Source organism: Rhipicephalus microplus, chromosome 8, assembly GCF_043290135.1.
Source record: "Rhipicephalus microplus isolate Deutch F79 chromosome 8, USDA_Rmic, whole genome shotgun sequence".
Taxonomy (NCBI): domain Eukaryota; kingdom Metazoa; phylum Arthropoda; class Arachnida; order Ixodida; family Ixodidae; genus Rhipicephalus; species Rhipicephalus microplus.
Window position 1 is genome coordinate 35110128 of NC_134707.1, and position 18992 is coordinate 35129119.

Consider the following 18992-nt stretch of genomic DNA (forward strand, 5'->3'; position numbering starts at 1 on the left):
CCGCACACAAATTTAGCGCAGTGTCTTGAGTCATTTAACAACGAAGAAACCTGTATAATCAATGAGACGTATTGCAAAAAGACTCTGGCGTCTCAATAAAGAGAGTCACACCAGTAAAATCACACGCACTGACACAGATACACTCACACCAGCTAGTCATTGTGCGCTAGTTCATCTAATGAAGTAGGTGCCACCACAGTGTCGTCTTAGCAAAGCGTTGAAAACACTCGCCTTTTCGTGCAAGCGTTGCATGGTCAGCGCAGCGTGATAAATGCTATGGTCCTTAGAATTACTTATGTATGCCTTTTCTAGTAAAAGACGCACATACAGAATATATATGTGTTGGTATGGTGTCTCACATATGCCCAATAATTGCTTTTTAGTTGACAATCGCACAAGTATGAACGCTGAATATTGAGCAACAATGGCGGGCGCTGCGGATTAGGTCGGCGGTTTGGAGTCTCGTCTGGTGACTGGTGCCGTTTAGGGTACCGTTAAGGGCGGACAAAGAGACAAACGTACAGACAGACAGACAGACAGACAGACAGACAGACAGACAGACAGACAGACAGGCAGACAGACAGACAGACAGACAGACAGACAGACAGACAGACAGACCAAAATTTTTGCGTCGAAGGTCCCCAAGAAGGACTATCGTCTTTAAAACTAAAATCTAAGGTCCGAGACTAACAGCATCGTAATGCAAACGTTTTGTGAAACACTGCCAACCCGGCATTTTATCCGACGCCTCGGGATGGCGTGACGTGTATGCGTGAATTAAAGTTAGTGCGTATGCAACTTTTAGATATATACAGCTACTCTAGCCTGAATGAAGCTACCTCGCAGTTAGAGCCACCTTACGTTAGTGCGCGGTGGTGACTTTTTTTAGGCAGGTGAGCCACATCTTCTTAAGGTGACGTGCACAATTGAAGATAGACACACGCCTGAAGCTGCATAAGTAAAGCGAACTTGCACATCATAACCGCCGGTCATAGCACACATTGGTGAGATCTTAAGTAGAAGGACTGTCTTGTCAGAGTTATTGCCCTTTTACATTTCGGCTACGTGTGCTTCTTGATCTCGATATTTAGAAGCTTCGCTGCGAAAATTCAAGGTGACGCTGGGTTCTGAAACTAAGGCCCCACGTTGAAGATTCAGCTGCCTTATCAGTTCCACTAAACAACAAGGTTCGTGGTACAGGAATATATTGCAACCATATTAGTGCACTCTAAAGGCAATGAAGATAAATGTAAATAACACTTTCGTTGAAATCTGTGCTAAAATAATCTGTCAGGCTGGAATCAGACATTTCTTTAAAGGGGCCCTGAAACACTTTTTAGCATGGCCAGGAAACACTGCCAATCGGTAGTAGATGCTCTCGACAACACGCAAGCCTAATATTATAACACAGCACGCAGCCAGGAATTCACAATACATTACCAGTCAGCTAAAAATTGATTTCCATTCTCTCGACAAGTCACGGAATATGCCCAATAATCTCACGTGGATTACCCATCTATTAGCCATTGACTGATTTGAGCATGGCGCGTTTCCTCGTTACAGAAATCACCGCGGGAGGCCGCTACTTGTGCATGCGTGCTCACGCGATCACGCTAAAAAAGCGGCACATTCGAAGGAAAAAAAGAGAGAAAAGTGATTAAGGTCACGAGGTGCGTGTGACGTTTTTCTGTGGCTCTGCCATGCCTCCCTGCTTAGCTTCCAGCACTTTCGTTGGTACGAGAGAAGAGAGAATGCAATTGAATAATGCGACAAACTTTGGTGACTCCATTTGCACTGGACGGATTCTTGAAATTTTCGCGGCGTTGAATTCGTGAGGTAATAAGATCTTCCAGTAAATTTATTCCATGGTTACTTGAAAAAGCATTTCATGGCCTCTTCAAGAAGTGTGCAAAGCTGTCATAATATTTAGACTTGACGAAATTTGAAGGCCCATGGTGCATTTTGGCGGTCGCTGGTATCGATCAGCGTCGAATTGTTCTAAACGCTGGTTAAATATGAATGTGCAGAGTCAGACGACAACGTTCCAGGAAAGGTTGACTTTATAGGGTTTGCACCAATATTTAACCGGTTTTCGACCTGGGGGGGGGGGGGGGCGTGGCAATCGCGTTGAATTCATTCAAGTATTGAACGTGAATGCAACATAAAGAAGTTGAAAGCAGGAAAACAAAAAAAAAGCTTTAGCACAATTTTCGAATGAGTTAGTGAAACTACATTTGATCAGGCTACAAGCTGCGTAGGTGGTTTTGATACTCATTATAAATTTCATGCACAAAAATGAACTATTCAACAAGTTCATAAGGTAATCCCTGTAAATATGGTGTGAAATGGTGTGATACGTAATGTTTGCAAAGGATCGTACAAACCAGCGAAGCATCTCTGTCATCCTTTGCATACATGACATATCACGTACTCTTTCGCAAAAATTCTGCACACATGAAGTCAGTATAACATAAGTCATGAGCACGCAACCTTAAGCTGGAGCTTACATCCTTTACTATTTGAGGAAAAAAGCTAGTACGAACGTCTCTGTAACCACACGTAAGATGAAACGCACGAAATTTCTTTAACATATTCGGTTTTTTTTTGTGCGAAACACGATGGTATGCTCTGCCACGGAAGTTTATATGTTTACATATGTAGTGCAAAAAGAATATAAATACTGCCAAAGATAAGAGAGCGAGAATCCCAACAAAATGTGTCTTGCTCCCGAACCTAAAGACATTAAGTTTCATGGATGAAACTACTTTTTTAAGCAGTCGCGTTCACCTGAAATAAGCCTTTCATAAAGCCCCAATATTGAGTGTTAACTGCAAATGTGGTAGATGCGAAGCAGTCTATGGTCGGGGTTTGCCCCTTGTCCGTCGTCATAGCATGCTAGTACTCGGAACACCTTCTAGATGGCTCTGTGGTAGAGCACTCTCTTCACTCCGGCGCGTCCTCTAATATGAGTGAAAACGCTAGCGGGGCTGCGGGGCTGTTTACCATGAAAGCGCTTACTCCTCTTTCTCTCTTTCTCAAAGCGTAGTAATATGAATTAACACATGAGCATGAGTATGGCGTAATAAAGTGTTCACAAAGCGATTGCGTGTGTAAGAGTGAACGTCTAAAGTGATGGATAAACAGCACCTCTCTACAGAACTTCAAATCGACCCATGGTTGCTTATCATCCTACTCACGGTTCTTTTTACGGGGAGACAGGTTTTTTTTTCGCTCATTATCGGTTTCTCGAACTAACACTTTACTGTGAAGCTATACACCTAAGTAAAACGGTCAGCTTTTACCAAGTTAGTAGGCTTCGAACACCCAAAAGCTACTTGAAAATAACAATCGTCAATCAAATAACTATAAGTTTTTGCAGGCGCGATTGCATAGAAACAAACTAAACACTCCTCAATTGAAAGAGGTGTGAATTATACTTCGTACACTGTCTCAATAAACACAATCACTATATCTGATATTTAACATCCCAAAACGGCAATATGATTATGAGAGACGACAAGGTAAAGGACTCCAGAAATTGCGACCGCAAGGTTTTGTTCAACGTGCACTTACATAAGAGAGTTCACGGGTTTGTACTATTTACCCCCCCCCCCCCCTTCCTAAAATAGGACCACAACCACAAAGATCAAACCCGTAACTTTCAGCATCCAATAACGATAACCACTGCTCTACTGAGGCGGGTGAAACAGCCACCATTATGCCTCTCAGTACGTCAAAACATACATGAGAGCTCCACAACGAATGACTGAACACCAATTTCTTTAATTTATTGCAGCTTTAAATACACTTCAAACACCTAAAGTAATGTGATTGCTCTTTGAACACAATCATCGCAGGGCGCAGTACATTTAACCTGACAGTTCATTTTGTCATCCCCTTTGGGCGGAGAAATACAGATATAATGTTTCGGTGGGAAAGAATTTATTGAACTCATCACAACATATTGCTACGTGCCAGTGCATGGAGCTGAAGAAGACGAAGCAGATAGACTGGCACGAGCTAATCTGTGTGGCTGGCGCTGCTCGCCTAACCGTCTGTAAATACATCGGTGACTACCCCTCTGAGTCAGTCTCCTTCCCGTAACATATTTGGTGGAGTTGTGCGATCCCCGTCCTCGCCACGGAACTCCGAAGCGGACGCTCACTCGCGGCTTCCAACATGACCACCCAAGACTCGGCTACATCCTCTCCGGTCGCTCCCCCTTCTGCCCGACCTGTCAACCCAGCGCCCGCAACAACATTCGTGACGCTTCCCGCGCTCAAAGACCCCGGCGTGTTCTCGGGCAGCGAGGGTTCCGACGTCGACCAGTGGCTACGCCTCTACGAACGCGTCAGCGCCACTTACAGGTGGGATCCCACTCTTATGCTGGCAAACGTCATCTTTTATCTCGACGGAACACCTCGTGTTTGGTTTGATAACCACGAGCATGACATAACAAGCTGGGACAGCTTCAAGGCAAAGATCCGTGAGCTTTTTGGCAACATCTCTGGTCGTCGTGAAGCTGCGAAAAATGAGTTGTCGACTCGCGCACAATCTTCCACGGAGCCCTACATCGGTTATATTCAGGCTGTTCTTTCACTATGCCGCCAAGCTGACGAAAATATGTCTGAACCTGAAAAAGTTGCCCATATCCTAAAGGGTATCGCCGACGATGCGTTCAACTTGTTGGTATTCAATAATGTGTCGTCTGTTGATGCCATCATTCAAGAATGCCGCCGGTTCCAACAAGCTAAAAGCAGACGCATCTCCCATCAGTTCCAGCGCCTCCCGAACACCACTGCGACGTCCTCATGTCTCGACACATATCATCCACCAGACAACTGTGACAACTTGACGCGAATCGTCAGGCGGGAGCTTGAAGCCGCTGCTCCAGCTAAGGTGGGAACAACGTCCCCTGACCCCTCTCCGCCAATTACGTTGCCTCTCATTCAAGCAGTCGTCCGGCAGGAAATCGCCAGCTTGGGAATTCACTCTATCTCACCGCCTACCCGCACCGACTACCAGCCCCGATACACGCCTGCACGTCCCTTCCCGACCGGCTCTCCCTCAACGTTCCGTAATCCGTCCGCATGGCGAACACACGATGACAAGCCGATATGCTTCTCGTGTCACAGAATCGGGCACATTTCTCGCCATTGCAGAAGTCGCTGGGGTCCTCCTGCACAACCGTCCTCTCGTCCCTTATATGCACGTCCTGCCTATCGCCATGAGACCAACCGCGACCATTTTGCCCAGGAACCTGCTTCTGAACGCCGCTACTCCCGCTCTCCATCCCCCCAACGTCGCCAGTCTCGTTCTCCACAGCCCCGCCGACCATCTTCCCCCGCCTTCCCACGAGGTTCTCCGACGGAAAACTAAGCGTTGCAGCCCCCGGAGGTGGCGCTGCATCGCTCGGACTGACCGAAAATCCTCTTTTGACGATACCGACAAAACGGAACCTCATAGACGTACAAGTAGACGGCCTACATGTCACTGCTCTTGTCGACACCGGCGCCCAACTTTCCGTGATGACGAGTGATTTTCGCCGCAAGCTCAAGAAGGTTCTCACACCTGCGACCACCCAGTTCGTCCGTGTTGCGGATGGTGGCATAGCATCTATCGTTGGAATGTGCTCCGCTCGTGTGAGCATTGCGGATCGACACACAGTTGTTCTCTTCACCGTCCTTGATAAATGCCCCCACGACGTAATCTTAGGCCTCGACTTCCTATCCGCGCATTCTGCCCTCATAGACTGTTCGACCAGTACGCTCCGTCTACACTTGCCCGCAACAGAACCTCTTACACAACGGCCGAGTCGCCTCTGCACAACGGGACACGCGCGCCTCCCTCCACAGACACTGACCTACATAGAGCTCGTCTCAATACCACCAGTTCCCGACGGTGACTATGTTCTGACCCCTATCACCGATGTTCTCATAAGCCGTGGCATTACATTACCGCACACCATTCTGTCCGTCGCAGGAAATTCTACGTGCCTCCCAGTTGTCAACTTTAGCTTGACACCTCAAGTTTTGCCGCAAGGGATCTCTTTAGCGTTGCTCTGCACCTTAGAAGACAATGCGGTAGATGTTTTCGCGATGGCCGCCCCTTCTGAACCCCACGCTCAACATCAGTCTGCCACTTGCTCCGACAGTGCTATTACTTCGATGATCGCTTCCAACTTAACACCGCAGCAGACTAATGAGCTCCACCGGGTTCTGCTGTCCTACATCGACGTATTTGACATCAGCGGCCGTCCGTTGGGGAAAGCTACCGGTATGAGCCACCGCATAAACACTGGTAATGAGCATCCTATTCATAGGCGCCCATATCGGGTGTCGGCGGCCGAGCGTCACATCATCCAAAGTGAGGTCGACAAAATGCTCGCCAAGGACATCATTGAGCCATCTTGCAGTCCTTGGGCTTCTCCTGTAGTGCTAGTCCGCAAGAAAGACGGTGCATGGCGTTTCTGTGTGGATTATCGACACCTAAACAAAATTACGAAAAAAGACGTCTACCCTCTGCCACGAATAGATGATGCGCTTGATTGCCTCTATGGGTCCCACTATTTTTCCTCCATAGACCTTCGTTCCGGCTACTGGCAGATAGAGGTAGATGAAATGGACCGTGAAAAGACGGCATTCATCACCCCCGATGGCCTATATCAGTTCAAGGTCATGCCCTTCGGCCTTTGTAACGCTCCAGCCACCTTCGAACGAATGATGGACTCCCTGCTCAGAGGATTCAAATGGTCCACATGTTTGTGCTACTTGGACGACGTCATCGTCTTTTCACCAACGTTTGAAACTCACATAGAGCGCCTCTCAGCCATCCTGGGAATCTTCCGTCGCGCTGGCCTGCAGCTCAACTCGTCCAAATGTCACTTTGGACGCCATCAAATCACAGTGCTTGGCCATTTAGTAGACGCCAACGGTGTACAACCAGACCCGGCAAAAATCAGCGCCGTCAAAAACTTTCCTGTACCACGATCTGCGAAGGATGTACGCAGCTTTATCGGACTATGCTCCTACTTCCGACGCTTCGTGAAAAATTTTGCGCACATAGCGAGGCCGCTTACGCAACTCCTCAAGAAAGAAGTCCCGTTTTCATGGGGCTCCGAAGAGGCTTCTGCGTTCTCGACTCTCGTCGCTCTTCTCACTACCCCTCCGATTCTGGCACACTTCAACCCTGCTGCCCCTACGGAAATCCGTACAGATGCAAGTGGGCATGGCATTGGTGCAGTGCTGGCTCAGAAACAACATGGCCATGATTGCGTTATTGCATATGCCAGCCGCCTCCTATCCGCCCCTGAACGTAACTATTCGATAACAGAGCGTGAGTGCTTGGCTCTTGTATGGGCGGTGGCGAAATTTCGACCTTATCTATACGGACGCCCATTTTCGGTAGTTACCGACCACCACGCACTCTGCTGGCTGAACTCTCTGAAAGATCCATCAGGCCGCCTTGGTCGCTGGGCTTTGCGCCTGCAAGAGTTTTCCTATTCGGTGGTCTACAAATCTGGCCACCTACACCGTGATGCCGATTGCCTCTCCCGGTACCCTGTCGACGATCCTGAGGACACTGACGAGCCCACGGAGAACTCTATCTTGTCAGTGTCCGACTTCCTTAATATAGGGGAAGAACAGAAGCGTGATCCAGAGCTGCTTGACATCATCAGCCGTATGGAATCCTCCACAAATGATGCTTCCGTCCGCTACTTTGTCATTCAAAAGGGTGTGCTATACCGTCGCAATTTCCGACTAGACGGGCCCGACCTTCTCATTGTTGTGCCTAAGCATTTGCGCCGCTGTGTTCTCACCGAACTTCACGACGCTCCCACGGCTGGACACCTTGGCGTATCCCGCACGTACGAGCGCGTCCGGCGCCGTTTTTTCTGGCCAGGCCTTGCTCGTTCGGTACGCCGATACGTCGCCACGTGTGACCTATGCCAACGTCGTAAGACACCATCGCTGCTACCCGCTGGCCATCTTCAACCAATTGACATACCCGCGGAACCATTTTACCGTGTTGGGTTAGACCTGCTTGGTCCTTTTCCCACATCAACATTGGGAAACAAATGGATAGCCGTTATCACAGACTACGCTACACGCTACGCTATTACGCGAGCTCTACCAACCAGCTGTGCAACCGACGTCGCTGACTTCTTGTTACGGGACGTTATATTGATTCACGGTGCGCCGAGACAGCTTCTCACAGACCGTGGCCGTACATTTTTATCCCAAGTCATCGCCGACATTCTGCGTTCTTGTTCGACGCAACACACACTGACAACCGCTTACCACCCTCAAACAAACGGCCTTACGGAACGATTTAACCGCACTTTAACAAATATGCTCGCTATGTACGTGTCGCCCGACCACCGAGACTGGGACCTTGCCTTACCCTACGCAACTTTCGCGTATAATTCATCCCGTCACGACACAGCGGGCTTTTCGCCGTTCTACTTATTGTACGGAAGAGAGCCGACTTTACCACTGGACACAGTCATCTCAGCTCACACCTCGTCCACCAGCGAGTATGCCCGCGACGCGATTGCGCGAGCCGACCATGCCCGTCAGCTCGCTCGCGCTCGGCTGATGGCGTCGCAAACCAACCAATGCCGTCGGTACGATGCGGAACATAGAGACGTACATTTCGCTCCCGGTACCCTCGTTTTACTCTGGTCCCCTCATCGTCGGCTGGGCCTATCCGAAAAACTTCTGTCTCATTACACGGGACCCTATCGTATATTGCGTCAAGTAACACCTGTCACCTACGAGATCAGCCCCATCTGCCCATCATCATCTACTATGCGGCCCAGTGATATCGTACACGTCTCGCGGATCAAGCCCTACAATAATGCGTCAGATAACGACCTTTAAAGCACCGGGACGGTGCCTCCGCCGCCGGGGGTCATGCTACGTGCCAGTGCATGGAGCTGAAGAAGACGAAGCAGATAGACTGGCACGAGCTAATCTGTGTGGCTGGCGCTGCTCGCCTAACCGTCTGTAAATACATCGGTGACTACCCCTCTGAGTCAGTCTCCTTCCCGTAACAATATTTCTGTAAGATATATATTCTAAATGATAACTCACATAGAGGAAAGAAGCATTTCCTGAAATTTTTTCCACCATCACACTCTGTAATAGAAGAAAAAAACACATTTTGAACTATTCATGCGGAAATTTTCATACATCAATGATCTATCTATCTATCTATCTATCTATCTATCTATCTATCTATCTATCTATCTATCTATCTATCTATCTATCTATCTATCTGTCTGTCTGTCTGTCTGTCTGTCTGTCTGTCTGTCTGTCTGTCTGTCTGTCTGTCTGTCTGTCTGTCTATCTATCTATCTATCTATCTATCTATCTATCTATCTATCTATCTATCTATCTATCTATCTATCTATCTATCTATCTATCTGTCTGTCTGTCTGTCTGTCTGTCTGTCTGTCTGTCTGTCTGTCTGTCTGTCTGTCTGTCTGTCTGTCTGTCTGTCTGTCTGTCTGTCTGTCTGTCTGTCTGTCTAGCTAGGTTCGCATTTTAATTGAGAAAGAGACGTGCGCTCCATATTGAATTTTTATTATGAAGCCATATTTGAAAATATGCTCATGGTGCGTCACAAACACTGTGCATACATAGCAAAGCTACTCATCCCAAAATGTAATGCATATTGTGACAAACAACTGAAACTGATTCAAATTTACATTCCCACAAACACACTGACGTCTGGCTGTTGCATTTGCACCATTCATTTTCATGTAAAACGTGACCAAAAGTTCATGTGCAATCGCTATCGGCAGCGTCCTAGCACATTCAATCGAGCAAACAAAGGCACACAGCCCCACATTGCACAGTGCACAGGAAGAAGAACGCTTTTGTTATTTCTGAGCGTCGACTCATACTCACGAGCTCGTTGGTTTAGGCTACACACGTTTCCGTTTGACCGATGTATGATCTGCTAACTGCTAAATGGCTTTTCATATACTTCCCCCATCGCGCATTCAACGTAACGCCTCGTATGCTTGATTCCACAATCAGTCTTCTTTTTAACCTCATCGAGAATATGCGTACACAGCTCGGACAGCTTGCACAGCGCAGAAAACACGATCGGCACATTGCGTATCATCGCAAATTTTCTGAATATATGCAATTTATGCGCTACTTTGTGGGTCTAGAAGATCTCCTGAGGCCTCGTGTCATTTCCTTGTGTTTCACAGCGAAAGCTGTTATGATTTCAAAAACGGGGTCACGCGCGGCGCCATAGTTGTCAGCCGCGGCTGCTGCCACCGCCGGTGTCCGCAACCACTTCGCACAAAACAAGAAAAAAAAAAGCTTAGCACTGAGGACACAGTGGGGCTCTAACCCGAGTCCGCTGCGTGCCAGCCCAGTATTCTACCACTGAGCCACGCTGATGCTTAGGACTTGTTCGCAAGCTCGCCTTAGGCAGGCTTGATATCAGGAAAGGAATCTCATTAAAAAGCCTAATAAAGTGATTTGGAACAACAAAACAACAACCAGGCATCAAACAATGCGAATGGCTTAATAAGGGGATCGTGCAATGCTCCAACCTATACAAAACCTTGTTTTTGATCACTTAATAATTATGGCGCATACCTACTTCTGGCATAATTCCACATTGATTGATTGAAATGTGGGGTTTAACATCCCAAGACCACCATATAATTAGAGAGACGCCGTAGTGGAGGGCTCCGGAAATTTCGCCCATCTGCGGTTCTTCAACGTGCACCCAAATCTGAGCTCACGGGCCTACAGCATTTCCGCCTCCATCGGAAATGCAGCCGCAACAGCCGGGATTCGATCCCGCGACCTCCGGGCCAGCAGCCGAGTACTTTAGCCACTAGACCACCGCGGTGGGGCCATAATTTGTCATCGTAATCAACCACTGCATGAACAATTGGCACAAAATTTCTTGCAAATGTTCAGCGGATACTACGCTTCTCAGATGATTGACGAAGGATAGCAAAGTGGATGCCGGCCTACTACCTAAAAGTTATTATTAACAATTCTGTAGTGGGTACCCAGAGAGTGTGATTGCAGCAGTTACCTAATAGGTGTTTAGAAAACGCTATGAAAGGTTGCTCTTCTTGCTCTTGCTGTGACTGTGCCGCGCTTTTTGCGCAGGTTTGGCTTTTTTTTCGCCCTGGCATTCTGTCTTATGTATCAACTACGTGGTAGCTACCACAACATCCTTGTGACCGCAGTCTTTGAACTCGCGGATAAAAACTGTAGGGGGCTGCATGAACGCACCAACGTACAACGGCAAGTGATGCAAAAATGTACTGGAGGGGAAAAGCTAAAATACCACCGGGATAAAATAACGGTAGATGATGGCCTGGTCATTAGTTTCCTTGCGAGCAGAATTACGTAGTGAAAAAGAACTTAGAGCACGAAATGGTTTGCTCTGGCCAGCAAAGCTGTAGCGCATAATATTCACGACTGAAGAATTATAAGATTAATTTTTCTGACATATTATGATAATACTTCGCTTTCAAATACTTACTTTTTTGGCTACCTGACAATGCCTGAAAACATTGAAACTGACTGATCTATTTTTTTTTTATTTATTATAAGTAGCAAGACACGAAGCCGCTACTATGAAAATTCTCTATTGTTACATGTGAAGTAATTCGCTCTACTGACCACATCCGAATGCATATTGTCAACAATATACTTTTCTTGTCACTTTCGTAGCCTCCACATAGTGCATGTAGCAATGAGCCTATTAGGCAACACGACAGCGACAAATAGTGCCCCTGCAATTACATTAAAGGTATGCATAGTGTAACATAATGTCATCTTAAACTTATAATTGTAGTTAAGGCTTTTGTCAAGAACATATGCAAAAATAAAAGCATACTTACTTGGTACCGTAACATTTTTCCATCTCGTATTGACTGCAAGATTTCAATGACGTTCAGTGAATGGGGTAAACTTGCAAATATTTAAAGAAAAATGATAATTAAAGCCACTGTCCATTTATAAAGGTTCAGCATAAGATTGACTGTTAGATTTACGTTGTGTTCGAGAGTGATAAGTCATAACACATAGGAGGGTTTGCGAGTTTTTTGGGCAGCATTAATAACAATAACCCGTACCAACGGGTTATGACCCGTACCAACCTCATGACCCGTACCAACGTACCAAGCTCATGACCCGTACCAACGGGTCATGAGCTGGCAGGCATAGCATACAGTACCACTGGCTAGCTGTAGGTGAAATCAAGACTGCTCACTAACAGTCGCTATCACTAATATTTGCGAAAGCTTCTTTCAACTCTCGTAGTTACCAAAAATAAGTGTTTCAAAAGCATTTTTTAGCAAATCTAATCATTCTCAGGTACATTCACTGTTGATTTATTCTACACGTTACGTTGCTATGGCTGTGTACCTCTCTTTTATTTACGCTGATACTGATTCGTAGTCTTATGAAAAAACAAAACAAAGACGTTTTGTGTCTTTCTTGAAAAGGAAGTAAATGAAGCGCTAAACTCACTGTCGTACAATTTCCATTTTTTCGTGGACTTTTTTTAGCATCAGATTACTGCACTTTGCAGGCGTATGCACTTTGCAGGCGTATCGTATTATAAGAATAACTATAGAGTTTTGACAATGTTAATTTTACACTTTGATAGTGCTTGTCTGAAGGTACGTTGAACGCATCTTAACCCATTATTAGCAATATCCTTTAATATTGTCAACTTGGCTCACCCAGCTCATCTGTATGTCGATGTTGAGCCCAATGACTCATATTCGGTCACCCTAATTAGTAGGCTACATGACAGGAAGTAGTCAAACTTAAGTGAATTGTGCTTATGTGGTACATTTATTTGTACAGTTTTGTCTTGAAGTTCAGCGGCGTTTACCGTTTCCCACTTCTCTAATGTACCTAATATAGGTATGAGTGGAGGTTCAGTTCGTCAGGTGTGGCCATTACTTCTGCAAAAGTAGCAAAACCATCTACAAACAATTTAGTAATGAACAAGACGCCAAGCTGTCTTGAAGTTTAGTTTGACAAGCTGCTTTCAATAGTATGACACGAAGTTGCAAAATGTTTTCCAAAGAGGGATTTTGTACACTATACGTACTTTTCGCTGCTTTCTTCAGTGGACGTGCTGCCAAGAAAAAAAAAGAAATGTTTATAATTGCTTGTTTCATATAGAAACACACCACTGGAACACGTTACTTTTCATAGAATATATAGATATTGAAATGTATTAGAAAGAAAGAAAAGCAATTCATAGTTTACTGAATTCAGATTGATTGATTGGATTAATTTGTGGTGTTTAACGTCGCAAACCACGATATGATTATGAGAGACGCCATAGTGGAGGCCTCCGGTAATTTCGACCACCTGGGGTTCCTTAACATGCACCCAGATCTGCGCACATGGGCCTACAACATTTCCGCCTCCATCGGAAATGCAGCCGACGCAGCCGGGATTCGATGCCGCGACTTGCGGGTCAGCAGCCGAGTATCTTAGCCACTAGACCACCACGGCGGGGCTTGCTGAATTCAATAACTATACACCCTGCATGGTTTTAGCGGACTACACATGTGTCAATTGGGAGCGCCGTTCATGAAATGAAGCGCGGCACTGATATGACGCGGACAAGAAAGGGAGCACACACACACGCAAGCGCTAACGTTCCCCGATGATTTATCAGAACCCGGACCACTGAATGTATACATAAAAACGAAAATAGTGGGCACTGAGGCATGCACAATAGGGGGTGGGGGGGGCATCAAGAAATGACAGTTCTTTTCTGGAGCATAAAAATGATAGCGCGCTTACGCCTTCGTAGCCTAGCACATGTATAGTAGCCGATTCTACGATCAAGCGCCTAGTTACATCTTTGTACATGCGAACAATCTAGCACTTGTCGTTATACTAAAAGACGGGCTAGTTTTTTTTTTTTGAATACTGAAACTTATGCGCAAACACGCGAGGACACACACGAAAGGAGCACAAGGACCAGCACAGACTAACACCTAATTTTTAATCAAGAAGAAAACAATATATATATATATATATATATATATATATATATATATATATATATATATTGTCGCAGTTACGCGTAAGCAGTGCACTGAGACGTTGAGTCCGAGAACCAACGGTGTGTGTTTTTATGCAGGAGCCAAGAGTAGGCGAGCAAAACAAAAGCACGTCATCTTCTTCAGTCCCCCTTTTCACGAGGCTGTTGGCGCGCACATCTTCTTCGTTCTTTGTTTCGGGCGCGGCATTTGCCTCCCCTTAAAAGAGCATCACCCCGATGCTATAGCTGAGACAGTAATTCGCGCATGAAGTCATTTTGTAGAAGCGACGGTGCCTCGCAGAGTCACTCGCTGACGTATGGCTTAATGCGCACTACGTGCACAAGCTCAGGTCGGTGCTGGCGACGCCTTGAACAGTTTGGGCTCTCCGGGACGACTTCATAGGTAACGTCACTTTTTCGTCGCAGCGCTCGATAAGGTGCGAAGTATCTTCTGAGCAACTTTTCGGATAGTCCCCGTCTTCGTACAGGCGTCCCCACCCATACCCTGTCCCCGGTTTCGTACGTTACAGGTGTACGACGTTGGTTATAGCGGCCTGCGTCGTACTCTTGCTGTTGGTATATTCGCAGACGTGCGAGCTGCCTGGCTTCCTCTGCGCGTTAAGTAAACGCGTCAGCACTCATTTCGTTGTCATCGCATTCGTGTGGCAGCATCGCGTCTAACATCGTTCTTACTTCTCGTCCGTGAACAAGGCTGAATGGGGTCATCCGTGTGGTTTCTTGTTTCGCAGTATTGTATGCGAACGTTATGTAAGGGAAAGTCTCGTCCCAGTTTTTGTGTTCGATGTCCACATACATTGAAAGCATGTCTTCCAGAGTTTTGTTAAGTCGCTCGGTCAACCCGTTGGTTTGTGGATGGTAAACTGTCGACTTGCGATGAATAGTACCGCTGAGCACCAACACATGATATAAAAGCGCGGCTGTGAATGCGGTTCCGCGATCTGTTATAACGATCGATGGCGTGCCGTGTCTCAGCACAATGTTCTCTCTGAAGAACCGGGCTACCTCCTCTGCTGTGCCTCTCTGGGTGGCTTTTGTCTCGGCGTAGCGAGTAAGGTAGTCGGTCGCCCAGCGGTTACCAACACTAGAGGTGGTAAGTGGGCCCAAAAGGTCCTTTCCGATCTGGTCAAATGGCGTTGTTGGGATCTGGACAGGGTGTAGCGAACCGGCTGGTTTAGTTGGAGGTGACTTGTACGCTGGCAATCGAGGCAGGTCCGAACATGATGATCCACGGCAGCGGTGAGTCTAGGCCAGTAATATCTCCCGCGAACTTTGCTCAGTGTGCGCGTGTAGCCTAAATGTCCAGATGTTACCTCGTTGTGGCACGCTCGCAACACCTCAGAAAGAAGAGTGCTAGGGACGACAAGCAGGTAGGTGGACCCGTCTGATGAGAAGTTCATTTTGTAAAGGACATTGTTTCGCAGACAGAACGGCGATAGTCCTTTTGTAAAGGCTTTGTGTGCATTCTGGCTTCGTTCTTCTAAATAATTAATCAAGCCAAGTAGCTCAGGATCGTCATGCTGGTGATCTGCGATGGTTGACGTGTCGAGGACTCCGAGGAACGCTGTCTCTTCATCAAAAGCAGCAGCCGCTCTATTGGTGATCGAGATAGGCAGTCGGCGTCCGTGTGTCGTTTTCCCGGCTTATACACCATCGTTATGTAAACTTCTGTAGTCTAAGGCTCCAGCGTGCCAATCGCCCGGAAGGATCTTTCAGACTTGTTAACCAACACAAAGAATGGTGATCACTGATAACCTTGAATAGGCGGCCGTATAGGTATGGGCGAAATTTCATAACTGCCCACACCACGGCGAGGCATTCCTTTTCAGTGGTCGAGTAATTTGCTTCTGTGCGTGACAGAGTTCTGCTTGTGGAAGCAATCACTATTTCCTCGTCGTCCTGGCGCTGCACAAGCACAACTCCGAGGCCAACATTGCTGGCGTCAGTATGGAGCACTGTAGGGGCTGTTTCATCAAATTGGGCAAGCACGGGGGTCGTCTGTAGACGTTGCCGCAAGTCATTGAAAGCATCTTCCTGTTCGTCGCCCCAAACAAATGCAACGTCATCCCTCGTGAGACGAGTTAAAGGTGACGCAATGCGCGCAAAATCTGGAATAAACCGCCGATAATACGCACAGAGACCCAGAAAATGCCTCACTGCCTTTTTATCTGATGGTGTTGGAAACTGTGCGACGGCGGCAACTTTTTCGGGGTCTGGACGAACTCCTGCGTAACTGACCACATGGCCAAGAAACTGCAGTTCCTCAAAGTAGAAGTGACATTTCTCCGGCTTGAGCGTCAGGCCTGCGGCCCGTATGGCCTGCAAGACCATTCGCAATCGTTCAAGGCGTTCGTCAAACGTTGTAGAAAACACAATGACGTCGTCAAGGTATACTAGGCAGGTTCTGCATTTAAGCCCAGAGAGAACGGTATCCATGAGACGCTGGAAAGTAGCAGGCGTGGAGCACAAGCCAAATAGTAAAACCTTAAATTCGTACAGTCCGTCTGGGGTCACAAAAGCGGTTTTTTCACGATCCCTGGGGTCTACTTCAATTTGCCAATATCTGCTCTTTAAGTCCATGGAAGAGAAGTAACATGTGTTTCGAAGCCTGTCAATCGAATAATCTATGCGGGGAAGCGGGTACACGTCCTTTTTTGTAATCTGATTTAGCTTTCGGTAGTCCACACCGAAACGCAGGCTGCCGTCCTTCTTTTTCACTAAAACAACAGGTGATGCCCAGGGGCTTTTCGACGGTTGAATCACGTCGTCTTCAAGCATTTTCGTTACCTGCTGTTCTATCGCTTCTCGCTCTTTTGAAGCCACACGGTACGGATTTTGATGGATTGGTCTAGCCGTGTCCTCTGTGATAATTCGGTGCTTCGTCAAGGACGTCCGGCCAACTTTCGAGGTCGACGCAAAACAGTCGTGGAACTCGTCTAGCAGCACAAGCAGGCGTTACTGCTATTGCTGAGTTAAAGTAGGTCTGACGTCAAGGTTAGGTGCTAGGTCACGTGGGTCTTGTGCAGGTGTTGCTTCGAGTGCTGAAAAGCAGTCACAAACATCTGCGATCTCGTCGAAATGTGTCAACGTTGTGCCTTTTGGAAGGTGCCATCGCTCGGAGGTGAAATTGGTCAACAGCAAGTTCGTTCGGCCGTCGGTGACATTGACTATTCCTCGTGCTACGGAAATCCCGTGTGTGAAAAGCAGTGAGGTTAGTTGGTCAGCGACCCCTTCACCGTCGAACGGTACGTCACATGCTACTGAAACGAGGATACAAGATCGAGGCGGCACGACTATATTGTGTTCTTTGAGACGAAAGGATTTGTGTTCTGGTGATGTAAGATCAGTCACACGAGCACTCTCGTAAATTGAGACCACGCGGTCCGGGATGTTGATTATTTCGCCATATGCTCTCTGAGAAAGTCCATTCCTATAATTAAATGTTTGCAGCATTCTGGGAGAACAATGAAAGTCGAGACGAAAGAATAATCTCCTATGCTGATTCTTGCTGTGCATCTTTCAGTAGGGAGCAGCAATTGACCACCCGCTGTTCCTATATGTGGTCCTGTCCAAGGCGTTTTTACTTTTCTAAGATGATCAGCCAGCTTGTCACTTATTATGGAAAAATCAGCACCCGTATCGACTAAGGCCGTCACTTGCTCTCCATCAATAATTACACTGAGGTCGACGCTCACCATTTCGTCGTTGTTAATATTCGTCGGCGTCGAGTCGTTCTGTAGCTGCAGTACTGGGGACTTTTTGTCGTCTTGTGATCGGGCTGCGACCTTACCCCAAGAGGTCGCTGCCTTTAGTTTCCCCGGTAAGTGCTGGGCGATCTTGTTCCCCGAAGGTCAGCAAAAGTACGTCGATTTGGTGACGATGTCTGAGCAGGGGATGGAGAGCGTGACCTGTGGGCGGAATTGGACTGGCGATTACGAAGCGACTCGTGATAGGGAGACCACGTTGTTGAAGGTCCTCGAAAACCAGGGTCGTCATGGCGAACAATGTAGTCGTCGTTGGCACGGCGACCATCGTACCCTGGCCGAGACGGGTGAAGCGATGTGTCGCGGTACCAACAATAGGGAGCTATATGGCTGGCACCACCACAGTTGAAGCAGAGAGGGCACCGATCGACGAATCGCCAAGCGTCCGTTCTGCAAAATTGTGGGCGTCCTATGTCCTCTCGTGGTGGTGAGTAAGGCGCGGCAAGTCGAGGCTGGTGGCATGGAGACATCGGATACATGGGCTGACGTCTTAAAGCCTCCTGCAATGGTTGCGACGAAGGTGCGGCTGTAGGTGGCTGGTAGTATGATGTAATAGGCGGGACGGGTGGTGGACGGCAGACAACGTCGGCGTAACTCAGTTGACGCTGATCGCGACCGAGATCAGCTGCTGAAAAAGCGTGCCTAAGTTCGTCACGAACGACTGCGGCAATGGCGGTCACTGGTGTATCCACTCGAGGAGTCCAAAGCTTCTGAATTTCTTCTCAATATCTCTGATCAGGTCACGTAGGGAGCCCTGATTGTCCAGAGTCACTGAGGCGGCGTTGATTGGGGTGATAGTGGACAAGCGATCATATTGTCTCGATTTTTCGTCCAGAGCACGCTCAATGGGATTGGCTTCTCTTATAAAATCGGCCACGGTAGTTGGGGCATTGCGCACAAGTCCAGCGAACAGTTGTTCTTTCACGCCGCGCATAAGGTAGCGCAACTTCTCCTCGGACATATTGGAATCAGCCTGACGACATGGGCGCGTCACGTCTTCAGCAAACATTGCCACAGTTTCGTTAGGTTTTTGAAGCCTTAACTCGAGCAACTGCTGAGCCCGCTCTGGACGGTCGATGCTAGCAAAGGTGTCAATCAGCTGTTGACGAAACTTATCCCATGTGGATATACGGCCTTCTCGATTCT

At 47.4% G+C, this 18992-nt stretch overlaps 2 protein-coding genes and 1 long non-coding RNA gene across 3 annotated transcripts in view; 2 read left to right on the plus strand and 1 right to left on the minus strand.

Moving 5' to 3' along the window:
• Nucleotides 1-18992, plus strand: part of LOC119187091 (rab-like protein 2A) — a 290773-nt gene that overhangs the window by 180783 nt on the left and 90998 nt on the right. The gene's annotated exons all lie outside the window — the stretch shown is intronic.
• LOC142768933 (uncharacterized) overlaps nucleotides 1-18992 on the plus strand; it is a 63302-nt gene that overhangs the window by 26976 nt on the left and 17334 nt on the right. The window lies entirely within an intron of this gene.
• Nucleotides 1-18992, minus strand: part of LOC142768931 (uncharacterized) — a 33535-nt gene that overhangs the window by 6251 nt on the left and 8292 nt on the right. The window contains exons 3-5 of the mRNA XM_075871523.1: nucleotides 13114-13140; nucleotides 11891-11923; nucleotides 9096-9140 (exon numbers count right to left, since the gene is read on the minus strand). Of these exons, the coding sequence (XP_075727638.1) occupies nucleotides 9096-9140; nucleotides 11891-11923; nucleotides 13114-13140 (105 nt within the window). The remainder of the gene's footprint in view (nucleotides 1-9095; nucleotides 9141-11890; nucleotides 11924-13113; nucleotides 13141-18992) is intronic.